This window comes from Coniophora puteana, assembly GCF_000271625.1.
Source record: "Coniophora puteana RWD-64-598 SS2 unplaced genomic scaffold CONPUscaffold_5, whole genome shotgun sequence".
In the NCBI taxonomy this organism is placed as follows: Eukaryota; Fungi; Basidiomycota; class Agaricomycetes; order Boletales; family Coniophoraceae; genus Coniophora; species Coniophora puteana.
Window position 1 is genome coordinate 2,458,368 of NW_006913057.1, and position 13,265 is coordinate 2,471,632.

At 51.2% G+C, this 13,265-nt stretch overlaps 6 protein-coding genes across 6 annotated transcripts; 1 reads left to right on the forward strand and 5 right to left on the reverse strand.

Annotated features, from left to right (window-relative positions):
• Positions 1–99: 99 nt before the first annotated feature.
• Positions 100–2,976, reverse strand: CONPUDRAFT_103743 (alport syndrome). Its single transcript, XM_007769955.1, has 4 exons — positions 2,761–2,976; positions 2,521–2,709; positions 179–2,434; positions 100–130 (listed from the first exon to the last, which is right to left on the reverse strand). Exons 1-3 carry the CDS (start codon positions 2,910–2,912, stop codon positions 2,038–2,040), a joined length of 738 nt encoding a protein of 245 aa, XP_007768145.1. The 5' UTR covers positions 2,913–2,976; the 3' UTR covers positions 100–130; positions 179–2,037.
• Positions 2,977–3,415: 439 nt separating this feature from the next.
• CONPUDRAFT_55103 (ras-domain-containing protein) lies at positions 3,416–4,809 on the reverse strand (the record flags this gene model as incomplete). The annotated part of the gene is made up of 5 exons (XM_007769247.1): positions 3,416–3,618; positions 3,679–4,242; positions 4,308–4,401; positions 4,461–4,676; positions 4,741–4,809. 5 exons carry the CDS (start codon positions 4,807–4,809, stop codon positions 3,416–3,418), a joined length of 1,146 nt encoding a protein of 381 aa, XP_007767437.1.
• A 521-nt stretch (positions 4,810–5,330) lies between these two features.
• Positions 5,331–7,646, reverse strand: CONPUDRAFT_89918 (40S ribosomal protein S7; the record flags this gene model as incomplete). The annotated part of the gene is made up of 8 exons (XM_007769956.1): positions 5,331–5,451; positions 5,506–5,733; positions 5,789–6,044; positions 6,189–6,193; positions 6,430–6,887; positions 6,939–7,228; positions 7,279–7,440; positions 7,490–7,646. 8 exons carry the CDS (start codon positions 7,644–7,646, stop codon positions 5,331–5,333), a joined length of 1,677 nt encoding a protein of 558 aa, XP_007768146.1.
• A 447-nt stretch (positions 7,647–8,093) lies between these two features.
• On the forward strand, positions 8,094–9,776 carry CONPUDRAFT_123520 (NAD dehydrogenase; the record flags this gene model as incomplete). The annotated part of the gene is made up of 5 exons (XM_007769957.1): positions 8,094–8,162; positions 8,216–8,245; positions 8,296–8,405; positions 8,467–8,495; positions 8,558–9,776. 5 exons carry the CDS (start codon positions 8,094–8,096, stop codon positions 9,652–9,654), a joined length of 1,335 nt encoding a protein of 444 aa, XP_007768147.1. The 3' UTR covers positions 9,655–9,776.
• Positions 9,777–9,814: 38 nt separating this feature from the next.
• CONPUDRAFT_153379 (uncharacterized protein) lies at positions 9,815–10,212 on the reverse strand (the record flags this gene model as incomplete). The annotated part of the gene is made up of 3 exons (XM_007769958.1): positions 9,815–9,973; positions 10,032–10,060; positions 10,110–10,212. The coding sequence occupies 3 exons, from the start codon at positions 10,210–10,212 to the stop codon at positions 9,815–9,817; spliced, it is 291 nt and encodes a 96-aa protein (XP_007768148.1).
• A 507-nt stretch (positions 10,213–10,719) lies between these two features.
• Positions 10,720–12,677, reverse strand: CONPUDRAFT_42325 (uncharacterized protein; the record flags this gene model as incomplete). The annotated part of the gene is made up of 2 exons (XM_007769117.2): positions 10,720–12,424; positions 12,448–12,677. Coding segments are annotated over 2 exons (1,935 nt in total), but the record flags the coding sequence as incomplete, so codon positions are not given.
• Positions 12,678–13,265: the final 588 nt, after the last annotated feature.

A 13,265-nucleotide genomic window follows, 5' to 3' on the forward strand; every position in this document is an offset into this window, starting at 1 on the left:
CAGGGGTCATCATCCCAAGACTCAGCCCAGTTGGGGAAGGCGGGACGCGCGACGCGAATGCCAGTGGAGAGGCACTTTTTGGACGACACTACGCCGTGTCCTCTGCCCATAATCTCACAGTGCTAGTCTGGTGAGCACACTGCTATCTCGTTCATATACTTGCTCACGATGCCCTTAGGATGACTGCACTGGGCATTCATGCAAGCAGGGTCCTTGTTGGACTGGAAATTTTCGACTGCTCTCCGTCGGACATGCAACCACGGCCGACTTCACGTTCTCTTACCTCAATGTCGACGTGCCAGCTCGACAGCACCGCAGCTTCAACAGGTGCAGAGTGCAGAGCAAAGAGCAAGAAGCGACGCACAACCAACCCCTGCGCGGGAACGCATAACTCTCCCAGCCTGGGCAGACATGAACACCACTCATCCGTCACACCTCTCGTGGAGCAAACAAAGCTGCGATATTTCATGCCATTCCCGCCTAGATACGTCGGATGTCAAGCCAGGAAGTACAGCAACAACTCGCGACAACGAGACCGCTCTTTCGAGCAATTCCCAAGACCTAGACGCCGACGAAAGGAGGGAACTCGACCGGGAGCATCTACTTGCAATCATGGTGGAAACATCTTCCGCCAACGATGCATGGGAGGCCTACGATACTCTGTGCAAATTGGACCATGGTACCGATGGCAGTGTTATCCCCGTCCCCCTCCTCCACCGTCTTGCCCGTCTGCTGGCTTCATCGAAACCACGGACGCGGACGCTCTTCTTGAGATTGTCTGCTGTCCTCACCGCCATTCAGGACTCCGGCGGTCAGGTCTTTCTCTGGCAATGGAACGCACTCATCGACTGCGCCGGGAAGCACTGGCGCAAAACCAGACCAGAAGATTACATGGCTGCTCTCGACATCTTCAACGGCATGCTCGCTTACGCGTCCCAAGGAAAGTCAGCAGACCCCACCATCAGTCATGACTCTTCCTTGCCTTTCACCCAACCAGACATCATAACCTACACTACTCTATTGCACATTGCAAGTCTGACTTTGCGGTCCGACCTAATTCGCCATGCTACTTCGCTCCTAGAGAGCTCCGGCGCTCTTCCCAATCGTATCACCCACCTTTCACTTCTATCCTACTATACGCGCACCAATCAGATTCCCGCGGTACGTGCCACCATGCGCAAGATGCAGGAACAGGGTATGGATATTGGGATAGACGGCGTCAACGCATGTCTGTGGGCTTACGCTCGGAACGGCCATTTGGATGTCGCTTCAACCATCTATCGTGTTCTCCGTCATAATGTCAAGCCTGAAGAGTCTCAAGAGGGGCAGGGAGAAGCAGACGTCAACTCCGCGGCCGCCTACCTCAGAGATATTGAAGGGCTCACGATACCTAGCTCGCTAATACCGGATGAGAAGACGTACAACGCGATGATACAGTCCCTGGCGTACCAGGGGGACCTGATACGCGCTCTTCAAGTGTTTGTCGATATGCTTTCGACCCCCAACATGGATTCCTCTGCTCCTTGCGATAGCAATACTGCAGAGCTGCCCCTTTATCATCCCACACTGCCTGCCTTCCGTGGCATTTTTCTCGGTTTCGTACGTCACGCTCGAGAGCCTCATGAAAAGGGCACGGCCGGCTTGCTCTCAAATAGGCTTAAGTTTGGCTATGATCCCTCTACTCCTACTGCCTGGAACTTGGATAACTTGCACGCTGTATTCAATGCATTCCTCAATTTGCCTCCTACTCACCGACCAAGCTCAAGGACAATATATTGGGTTCTGGTGGCATTTGGGAAAGCCAGTGGACACGATAGCGGCAAACTGAGGAAGGTGTGGAAGCAGCTGGACGCGAAATTTGGCGGAGTTTGGGATGGCAGGGTGGAGAGATTGCGAGCCAGTATCTTCGCACCAACGGAGAAGTAGGCAGCCACATCCTGTGCATCTACTTTCCACAGCTGCTATCGTATTGTACATATATGCTCAAATGGTACAGTTCTAACAAAGGCTAAAAGTCGCTTCTGCTTTAGTGATCCGTTACATCGATTCGTCTCCATGAGCTCTCCTCCACTGGACGAACTCGTCCCAGCCTACCGTGCATTTCCTACTCTGATATCTTCGCAGAGTGACGCTCCTTCTGATATCTTCTGTTACGGTTCCCTTCCAGCCTGCCTTATGAATTGCACTATCTACGGCTTCCACCTTGTCCCAACCTTGTTCTGGCATGACATCCGGGAGATACGTTGCGGTGAGGGTATGACGTGACGTAAACCGAGGCAAGAAAGGTGACGATGACAGGGGCGAGGGGCTGTTCGAGGAGGTCTGCGACGAAGGGTATAGTGAAGGATTCTGGAAAGATATGTAAATTCCGTGCGTTCCAACCGTCCAGTCTAGGTACGAGTCCGCATCTTCGAAGTCTGTGAGAAGGGAAACCCTATGCGGAAAGGCTGAGTGAGCACGAATGCGCGGTGCTGAAGCGAGGCCTCAGGAGGCCTCGGGCCTCATTAATCGTCAACCCACCCGCACTCGAGCGCTGGGAGCTCTTTCTCTTCTATCTTGCGAAACCTGGAATCCTTAAACGCGCTAATCAACGCGTATTCGGCTATGCCATCGCGTAGAGGTTGCGGTTCGAAGTTTCCGATGCAACCTCGTAGTCGAGGCGGTCTACCTGAACGGCTCGACCTCGTGTTCCAAGTCACGAAAAGAGGACTAAAAGATAAGTTAGCAAACAGGGTGCTGAGTATTTGTCACCACACGCACTACTCGTCGTCTGGAAAGGTGGGAGTAATAGGTTCGTTCGAAGTAAGGGAACAGTAGAGTGCATCGAAAGCATGAAAACAGTGCTCTGGCAGGCAAACATTGCTATCGCCGACAACGACGTCGTCCCCTGCCTTGTCACCGTCAGGCGCCATGGTGGTTGAATCAGCCCCAGATCCAGAGAGCCAGGGACCAGGGTATCTTCCGAGTCGATGTAGCACCAGAAAGGGGGCACTCCTGTTTTAGCCTGCTGCCGTTTCTAAGCATCGTCTCGTCATCCAATGACATCGCCGCGGCACGGTAGTTGGCACGCTCCACTATGTCAAGGCTCATGGAGCCGTGGTTCAGACAGATCGTCAACGTAGTCCGTGAATCAATCCAGAACCCAGAATCGGGATATGGGTCGTTTGTTTACATCGAGAGTAATACGACATAACCTACTACTTGGTGGTATATGATATAGAGATAAGTAGACAAGATAATTGTTACGATCGCAAGAAAACAGGAAAATGCTAGCTAATGGTATGGGGAACAGGTTTCAACAATGATTCGACAGTCATAAGAGGCATAAAGTCATAGAAACCTTAGACAACTTTAGGAATGATTGGGCATCAAGAGTTGACAGTACTCACTCATCATGGGTAGGAAGCTCCGTCGGCTATGAGGAACAGCAGCTCCACCCGTTGGAGGATGCTCGAGCCTTTTCTCTGGCTTCCTCTTCAGCTGCTTGAGCAGCCCATGTTGGGTTGCTCACACTGGAAAGAAACACGCTGTCGCGCTTCTTGAGTTCATTCTCTCGTTCTATCACGTCTTTGCGTTCGATGATAGCTGTTATCAGCGAGTCGAACAGGTTATGGATACCTGGGAGAGTACGTCAACATCAATGGGTCGGGGATAACAAATATAGCACAGGATGCTTACCCATGTCGTCCTTCGCAGAGACTTCAAACAGCTCCATTCCTTTGTGAAGACCCCACTCCTGGTCATCCTCCTCCGCGAAGTCTTCCTCGTTAACGCTGTTGCTGCTGGTCTCGATAGTCTCAGGCCAGCCATTTGCCTGAGGGGCGTATCGTGTAGGTCCCGACCGTGTCCCATCCGTAGTCGTCTTCGAACGTGTTAGGTTTGGGCCAGCTGGAGGCTTCCACCGAGGGACAGCTGCTCCAGTGTTACTGCGCTGAAGGGCCGTTGACCGTGTGATAGTCTGATCAGGTTGTGCCGCAGATTTAGGTGGAGATGAGTTATTTGGAGCATTACTAAGAGGGGCCGACTTGCTACTCGTAAATGATGTGAAACGAGGTCGGATGTAGGATAGTGTAGAAGGTGGTGGAGTGGGCTGTGGTGGAGGTGTTGGCGGCTTTGGGGGTGGAAACCAAGTGTGGAGTGAGAGGCGAGCAAGGTCAGAAGTGACTTGTCGGTTCTGTTGAAGGTCCGCCTTTGAACCAACAATGTATATTATGAGCTCAGCTGAGCAATTCTTCTTTAATTCTGAGAGAGATCATGTCGTGCTCAGCTGGGAGAGTCGGATGGGAAATGATGTCAAGACCATGTACCTTCGAGCCATCCTCGAACATCTTCAAAGGTGGCTGCATTCGTGATATCGTACAACAACAAGGCTGCGTTAGCACCCCTGTAATACATGGGAGCCTGTCGCCAGTCAGATGTCTCAGTACTCATCCGAGACATGGGTCTGTATAAACACGCACCATACTACGAAACCTCTCCTGACCAGCAGTGTCCCAGAGTTGCAAGCGAACCTTCAGGCCATTGACATAGACCTTCTTCGTGACAAAGAAAGCGCCAGTGGTCGAGGTAGTGTTTCGTGGATCGAACTTGTTCTGGGTATAACGATGGAGGAGGCTGGTCTTGCCAACACCTGGCGATAAGATTATAGTGGGAAGATGGACAGAAAGAGTAAGAAACTGAAGTAATGTGCCAGAGTGAAAGGGCGAGAACGGGAAGCCGACCTGTATTGCCCATAACCACTATTTTGGCATCAATCCCTTGCTCATACCTGGATCTCTTGTAGGGATCCATGGGGGCATAGTCCACCATGTACAGCAGACGTAAAGGAAAATGGTCGCCTCAAGGGCAAATGAGAAGGGGGGCGGAGGAAGGGGGTAGAGCGACGGCGAGAATAAGACGGGGGAGGAGATGCAGATGAAGCCAGCTCGGTCACCTGGGTCTGACGCGACGGCCACCCACGTGCCGAGATCTCATTCTCCGCCACAATTCCTCACACAGCTATCGCTAGCTACCGGTCTGCTCGGGTGCCTGATCGCAGTCGGGAGGCTTTACGCATCCTTCGACTTGCCGTCCTTCCAGGTGCGACACCGACGGTAGTCTCAGTCATCGGCGGGGCCAACACAGGCTGAGAATGGTGGCGCGCATGTTTCACGTCCTCTAATCGTTCTTGTCGGCGCCCGTGAGGAACACTCGAGTTTTAGAGTTAAGTTGTGCTATTCTTAGCGGCAGATCGTCGTGGAAACACATATAGGGCATGGCCATAGCTTTTGAGCATGTAGACTGCAGAAGAGAGTAATAATATGACATTGGCACCCGTATGTGTACTGCATCTACTCCTGGGCAACAGGAGGGAACTCGAATACAACATCCTTCCCGGTCAAACGGCGGTATACCGACGAGAAAGAGTCAAGCTTGTACTCGAGCGATGTGGAATCCTTCGAGTCAAGGATGCTGGTGGAAGATCAGATCAAGGCGATAACAGACTTCAGATCCAAAATCACTTACACCTTCAGGAGTTTTGATCCATCAACAGCTACGCGAGACCTCTTGCCAACAATCTCAGTGGGGAAAACGAGGTCCTCGAGGATCTTATCGTGGACGTGGGTGAGAGTACGCGTGCGGGGTCTCTTCTGCTTTGTCCGCGAGTTGCGCGTGGGCTTGCTCAGCATCCGGCGCTGGGCGATGAAGACGACGTGACGATCGGAGAACTTCTTCTCAAGCTCACGAGTAAGCCTAGCCAATGCAAGCTCTACATTGATGGAAAACCAACTCGAGCAAATGCGCGCACCTTTGCTGCACCTTGCGGAAGGCCTTCAGCTGAGGCACAGGGACGAAGACGACAATAGCCTTCTTTCCACCACGAACGTCAACCTCGCGGGCAGCAGAGATTTGAAGGGGCCGCAGCTCAGTCTTGAGCTCGGGGACGTTGTTTTCAAGATCAATAAGAGCCTGCGCGACGTTGGTCTCGGTCTCGTCAGGGGAGGTAGTGGGCGCGTTAGCGGTGCGCAGGATCTTGTGGTTGACCGACATGGCGAATTTCAGGCCTGGAGAGATTGCCGTCAGCATCTAAGTCTCTGGGCGTGCATCCAGCCCATAACATCGTGATTTTGGCGTGAAACATTCATTGGATTTCGCAAGTAACGAGTATCGATCCTGAATGCATCAGCAAGAACATAAACTGCACTCACAGTGACTGGGGCCTTCGACGACGTCCTTTCCGTTGAATCTGGCGGTGTACTCGCACTTGGTGTTGTATGAGCAGCCAAACACCAGCCAAACAACAGAAGGGTGGCTGTGAAAGAGTAGCCCCTGTCTGTGAAACCCACCGTTGATCAACCAGTGGCGCTTGCGGCTTGAGGCCTTATGAGAGTTCTGAGAGAGGCGAGATGACTTATGAGCACTGCGTTGAGTTTCAATTCTTTAGTCTACAAAGAAGCTTGTTTATATTCTGTAACCCATTTTTCCTCCACATCGCCTTTTTTGAGAACTACGAATGTCAAGTAGCCATTCTTTAACTCCAAACCATCCCTTGCTGCTCCTGGCTTCTCGTGTGCGGCAGTAATGACGTCTCTTAGAGTCATCTTCTTGCCCACTTTCAGTAGCCTGCGTCGATGCGTCATCGCGTAGACTACTATGGAAGACACATCATATTCCGCTTTCGCGTCCCAATCCGGACGTTGGCCTGTAGGAGGAAACATTTGCTCCAAGTGAGCAGAAAAATGAGTGTCCTCCACAAACTCGGATATGACGTCCGAAGTTGCATATTGTGGATAGAGGAAGAAAGCAGGAAAGATGAGCGTCTCCTGAGACGGATATTCTGGGTCAAAGTGAGGTTCACAGGGGCTGCCCGATCCATGCTTATCCGACGTAGCGATAAGGTGACGTTTCTTGCGCGATGAATGAGTTTCAGTTGAAGTGATACGCGTCTAGGGACTCACTTCGAAAGCTGTCTTCATCCGATTTCTTTTATCTGAATCCTCTTTCAGTCGCTGTTGCATCTTCGCTTCTTTCTCATCCTTCTTCGCCTTCGCATCTTGCGCTCGAGTTTTCGCTTGTATCACGCCATCGTTATCGGTATCGAACATCAAGCATCGCTCGCAGCAGTCGAGCGCATCATCGTATCGTTCGAGTGCAATGAGTGCCATAGCAGATCGGTAATATGCTTTTGATGCCTTGGTGTTCAATACGATTGCTTTGGAACAGTCCCTGAGGACAGAGCCATAATTTTCTAATCAGTGGTTTAGCCATTGAATGGGCATACAGTACAAAAATACGCACTTAACTGCAAATTACACGCCGCTCGATTGCAGAAAATAGTCTCTTGGAGAGCGGTGTCAGTAGGCTTAGCATCAATGGCCTGATTGTAGAAGCCCAAAGCTTCACGGAACCGTCCGCCTTTGAAGTACTCGTTGCCCTGATCCTTGAAATTTTGAGCAACCTCTTGTCCGATGAGAATATAAAATGAGATAACAAGACAAAGCAAACTTACCATCTGGGGTCCCCTCGTATGCTAGACTCTGCAAAGCTTGCACAACGACGTCATCTTCAGAGTCGGTAGGAAGAGATTTCATGAAGAGTGGAACATTGTCGAATGCCTTCAACTTGTCGTCGATCGAGGCTGGCTGCGGCAAGGGAGCACCAGGCATCTTCCCAGATTCGTGGGCAGAATTGCTGCTGGACATACTGTGCTTCTGATTTTCCAAAGTGAGGGTAAAGAAGGGATGTCGATGATGCTGAAACGCTGAAGAGACGATTGAACTGAACGTACTGAGACCTTATCGTCAGAGTCCGGCGTTTCGGCCCGGACCCACTGACAGCCGAGCCCCGTATTGTAACAGATTGTAACGCCAAGGTCCACTCTTGATTTTGAACTTCCAAACCTACATGCATATGTATGTCGGCATCACTTCACCAAAGTGCTTATATATCATTGACTACTCTTCGCTGCCCCCTGACACAAGCAGTCATTCGGCCGAAATACGTGGGAGAAAGAGATCATGGATGTGAGGAAGGACGCTCGGAGACTTTGAGATAAAGCCGGCGTCCTTCGGAGACAGAAGCTTTCGTGCACCCGTGCGCTTCCAGTCATCGTCATGGCTTCTGCTCAAGCAATCCGGGGGCTCAAAGCAACATTGAACTCTAGCGGTCGATTCAAGTACAAGGTAATGAGTCCTTACCTCTCCATTATTCTGGCTAACTACATCACTCTATGCAGGGACCAGAAGCCGCGGTCGACTTCTTGGTGGTCGGAGGAGGCAAGTACTATCCACTCGCAACTGTATGTCCTTGACGAAGTGTTTCTCAGGTGTTGTTGGCTTGGCTATAGCTCAACGACTAACACTGAGGTTTCCCAACAAAACCGTCTACTTGGTTGAGAGACATTCTCGTGCTGGTGAAGAAACGAGGTATACCAAACCATATTGTAGCCCCTGTACATGCCCCCGTCTGCTGACATTGATATTTTAGTTCCCGGAACTCCGAGGTTATTCATGCTGGTGAGTTTGCGCTCAACTACCGGTGTGTGTCAACCAACCGAAGCCTCCTCTGCGTTTCCAAGGGCTATATTATCCTCCAAATTCCCTGAAGACAAGACTATGTTTGCGTGGGCGCCACCTCATGTACGAGCGTTGCAACGCTATGAATATTCCCTTCAAGAAGACTGGGAAACTAGTTGTTGCACACAAGGATCAAATTCCCTACATAGAAGGCTTATTACACAAGTCTCAGCAATTATCATGGCCTCTCCATTCTTCCATTGGTAGCCTCAGTGAAGCAGCTCTCCCTACCAAGATCATTAGTGGCGACGAGGCTCGGGAAATGGAACCTGACCTGTCGAAGGATATCGCTGCCGCACTGTGGAGCCCTGAGACCGGAATTGTCGATTCTCATGCATTAATGGACAGCCTGGAGAAGGACATAGCTGAGTCAGAAAACGGAGAGTTGGTCTATTCTACCGACGTCGTGCGGGTGGACCCATGTAAATCCGGTGGATCCATTTTAGGAGAAGAAGCTGGTTGGATTGTGCAGACTGTCACCAACGGCGCAGAAGAGAGTGATGCCATGTTGGCTAGGACACTTATCAACGCTTCCGGGCTATCTTCAAACCTCATTCTGAACTCTCTTCTCTCGGAACAGTATCGTGTACCCATGTTCTTTGGGAAAGGATCCTATGCAACATACAGCGGACCGGGAGTTTCGCGCGTCAGTCACCTCATTTATCCGTGTCCAGACACTAGAGGCAGCAAACACGCCTTCCAGTCGCTGGGTACCCATCTTACACTCGATCTCGACGGCAAAGTGCGCTTTGGACCGGACCTTGAGTGGTTACCCCCACCCGCGGATGAATCCGACGGCAGTTTCTGGCGAAAGCACTTGATCCCCAGCAACGCTCGTATGAGGGACATGTACGAAGCTGTCAAGTTTTACCTGACAGACGTTACATTCGAAGGCTTCTCCGCCGATTACGCTGGGATAAGGCCCAAGCTTGCGACCTCCGGATTCCAGGATTTTGTCATTCGCTCAGATTTCGCCGACGGAAACAACCGCGGGCGCATGGTGTCATTGATGGGGATAGAAAGTCCAGGGCTAACATCTAGTCTTGCAATTGCAGAACATATCATGGAGGATGTACTTGGATTGCACGGTAGCCAATAGATTATAGACTCGACACATTGCGAGGTTTCTATGCTGTCGTATCTCTTTGTCTGACCTGAGGCTCCCAAGCTCTAATCTTCGGAACGACAGTGTTATAAGGGCGATATGCTCCCCGAGTGCCAGTCAAGTTTTCCACCCAGGGCTGAGTAGGAGTTGCTAATTAGCTATGGCTAATCATGGTTTGGACAAGGTTAACACAAACCGCTTTCCAAGGCGGGGACATGTTCTTCATAACATTGTCCTCGGTAGGCGGGAGCTGACGAATGTGCGAGAGCCATGAGTGCCATTCAGGAGGAACCTGGGTGGCGTTGTTGAAGTGCTACATTTCCAGGGATTAGTATTCAAACTCGAGGCCTCCCGTACAGGCGAAAACGTACTTGGGCGAAGTCAACCCAACGATGGCGGCCTGTTATGCGTGTTTAATCCCTGGCAGAGTTATAGAGCAAGCTGCGCACCTGGAATTTCGTCCTCGGGGTTCAAATTTTCGTAGTAAACGTTGCCAAACCTGACGCCAGTAGTTGAGTACTGAGCAGCAGCAGACAAAACGAAGACAGACATACTGATCTCTCCCGACAAGAGTTCCTGCCTTCGCGTCGCCAATGTACTGCATTTGGTGCCACCATTGACGGAGACCTATTCTGCGCACATTGCGCACATATCTAATGAAGGAGACCATGATTCTCCAAGTGTGATGTTTGTGGTTGAGCCTGCCGTGCAAAGCGCCGGGTCGCGACGGCTAGCTTATGTAAGCCGCGTCAAGTCAGCACAGCCGTCAGTTGGCAACGGTCAAAGTAACCTTACCAGTGGGGACGAGGACCACCAAATTTACTTCAAGAAATAGTCGGCTAGGTTGAGCTAGAGACGTCCAGGGAGTAGTATCATTGCGACAACAGACAACATCGTCGAGGGAAAAAGTACAAACTGCACAGCTCGCAGCACATAACGAAAGCGAAGATAGTACATGCGTAGAGATATGTAGGTAAACAAACCGATATGTGAAAGAAGTATAGAAAGTCAATAATATAGGGTGGACTGAAGATGAGAAGAGCAAAGATCGGACATGCGTTAATCTGCAAATAAGACATGCTTCTGCGTGTTTTCTATCCAGCCTCGGAGGTCCTTGTCACTGTCAATGCCAACATACTCATCTCCTACACTATCTCGGTACCGCAAGTTCACAACATTTTCGCCAAGTCGTGCTTGCACTTTCCCCAAAAGCTCTGCGTGCGAGACTTTTGGATGAACTCGAATGGCGATGAGGTCATCTGTTATTCGATCGAAGATCTTAATCTTGACGAAGGCTGTCTGTGGATTACCAGCAGATATGGGCGGCGTATTGAGGTTATTGGTGGCTGTGGACTGCGATCGTGAACGCGAAGAAGCAGGTAGCGATGGCTGAGACGAATGAAGGGAAGAAGGAGAGGAGGTCGAATAGTCAGGCCAATGCGAATTGGATGTTGCAGAATTCCGCGAATAAGCACTCCCTCGGGGATAGTCATTGTGCTGCGACCCGTGTATAGGTGAAAGTGAACGGCTAGAATCCTCCGGTAAACCGTGTTTGCCATGCTGATTTGAAGAGGCGAGTGACTGCCCACGATGATGTGCTGGTGTGTTGTCATCGCCATAAACGGAGCTATCGCTGTGAGCACCATCCTCAGAAAGCTTCATCCCCCCTAGCGCGTCTCTAACCTCATCTTGATATTCAAGAGTAGGATCATAGTCTACGCCCTGTTCTGCCTGTGCGACTTGCTCGATATCTTCCGAGAACAACTCTCGTATCTCGTCGTACCGAGGTTCTATGTCGTTCTCTACATCGCCCGACTTCAGCGCTAGGAAGTCACGGATGATCCCGTCCTCAAGGATGTAACTTGCGCCAGCCCAATTCAAGCCACAAAGCTTGTGAAGATAGTCGTTCAGTTCTTCTCTGCGCGCCGCCGTTATTTCATCATCCACGTAGTCAGCGGGTCCTGGCATATATGGCAGTATGCGTTGGGATGGAGGTGCTCTGCCTGCTTCGCGGGGAAAAGATTCGAGAAGGCTGACCTGGAAAGCGTAGAAGTCGTCATAAACTCGAAAGAGAACGAGCTGTTTGGCTTTCGGTAAGATTGTAGGGTCCGAAGGATCGTAAGGTTGGAATACGGCGTCGATACGAAACCAGTATTCATCCATTTCGTTGTGGAACGAGACAACATCGGCAGAAAGAAGTATACCAGCTGGCAACGGGATAGGGGACGGGGGGCGAGAGGGTTCCTGAAAGCTGGATGGAGACTGCTGGGTGAACGCAGGAGAGGCATGTTGAGTGTAAGGACTGTTGGGGACCGATGACGGCGTCGATATGTCGTCAATGACTCCAAGAGCGATGCTATTCTGCTTATAAGTTATCATGGCTTTTTTCCAGTCTTCGACCTTCGGAAGTTCGCCACGGTCCATGATCACTTCTATTTCGGCGAAGGGAATGGGACGATTGGTGGACGGTTCTCTGACTTCCACGAATGAAACAGGAATGAGACCTGGTCTCCCGAGTTTGTTGATGGATTTTGCGACGAACCACTCCCGGTTCGACTGCGCAACGATAGAAATGGACTCCCCAGCTTTCGCGTCTAGCTCATCTGCACGTTCTGCCACGAAGTCGTGAAGCACGACAGCATAGAGCACCGTGGACTTGGGAAGATTAGGCGACATAGGGTTTCCAGTCAGCATGGGACTCTTTGCCAGTTGGGAGGTTCGCACCCCGCTAGAGCTGGACGAGTCTGAGTGTAAAGTTGCCAATCTGGGGGGTCGTGGCGGACTTACGGTGGTGGACTCTTAGCGAATTCCTCGAACATCGATTTTGGAACCAAACCTCGCCCACCAGTGACCGGGTTATGCACCTCATACCAAGAACCTTCAATATTAGGATCTCCAATTACATAGAAGAAATCTCCTTTGTCGAAAGGGAGCTGAGTGGGAGCTTGCGGCTTGAATGACGAGGTGGCGCGGATAACTTTCTGGGGTGGCAGGGACGCAGATGGAGGTTTCGCTAACGCAGGTATGGGAAGAGGGGTCGATATTTGAAGCCGGTGAGTCGGCTCCCTATTGCCGCTGAACGATTTCCGCAGAGACTTCATCGTCAACGAGCATCCAGACCACGTACAACAAGAACGAGGGCGTCGCGAGACGAGAGAGGCGAGAGTAGTGGAACAACAAGCTCGAACAGATCATTTTCTGCGCTGTACTCGAATCATCTGCTGTCGCCCACTTTTCCCACGGTGACTCGCTTGGACCCTTGCCACCGCAGATCTCACCTGGGGCTCTTGTTGACATCCTGGAATGTGCCATTTCTCGGGACTAAAGGATAGACCTCGATATCTCCGGAGAAGCACGAGAGCAAGTAGGTGTCCATATCGCAATGCATAGCATTCTCACAGACTGCTCAAATAACGGGACCTAAGTGCGTTTGCGAAAGGTAGCTTGCCAGTTCAGCGCAAAGGGCTTGAGAGAGATATGGCATCATAAGGTTGAAGATCCGGAGCACCGGAAGTAACTCCGGCCCACAGTGAGATGCGCCTACGCCTGGCTATTGTTCTGGGTCGATGCAGTGCCAGGCGTACGCGGTTGGCGTGCGACACAGC

Excerpts from the sequence above, each read along its gene's own strand:
- CONPUDRAFT_103743 (XM_007769955.1), bottom strand. The coding sequence starts at position 2,912 with ATGGCGCCTGACGGTGACAAGGCAGGGGACGACGTCGTTGTCGGCGAT. Across the intron at positions 2,710-2,760 it reads ACCTTTCCAGACGACGAGTA|TCCTCTTTTCGTGACTTGGA; the intron begins GTGCGTGTGGTG and ends CTTATCTTTTAG. Across the intron at positions 2,435-2,520 it reads CTCCCAGCGCTCGAGTGCGG|GGTTTCCCTTCTCACAGACT; the intron begins GTGGGTTGACGA and ends CTTTCCGCATAG.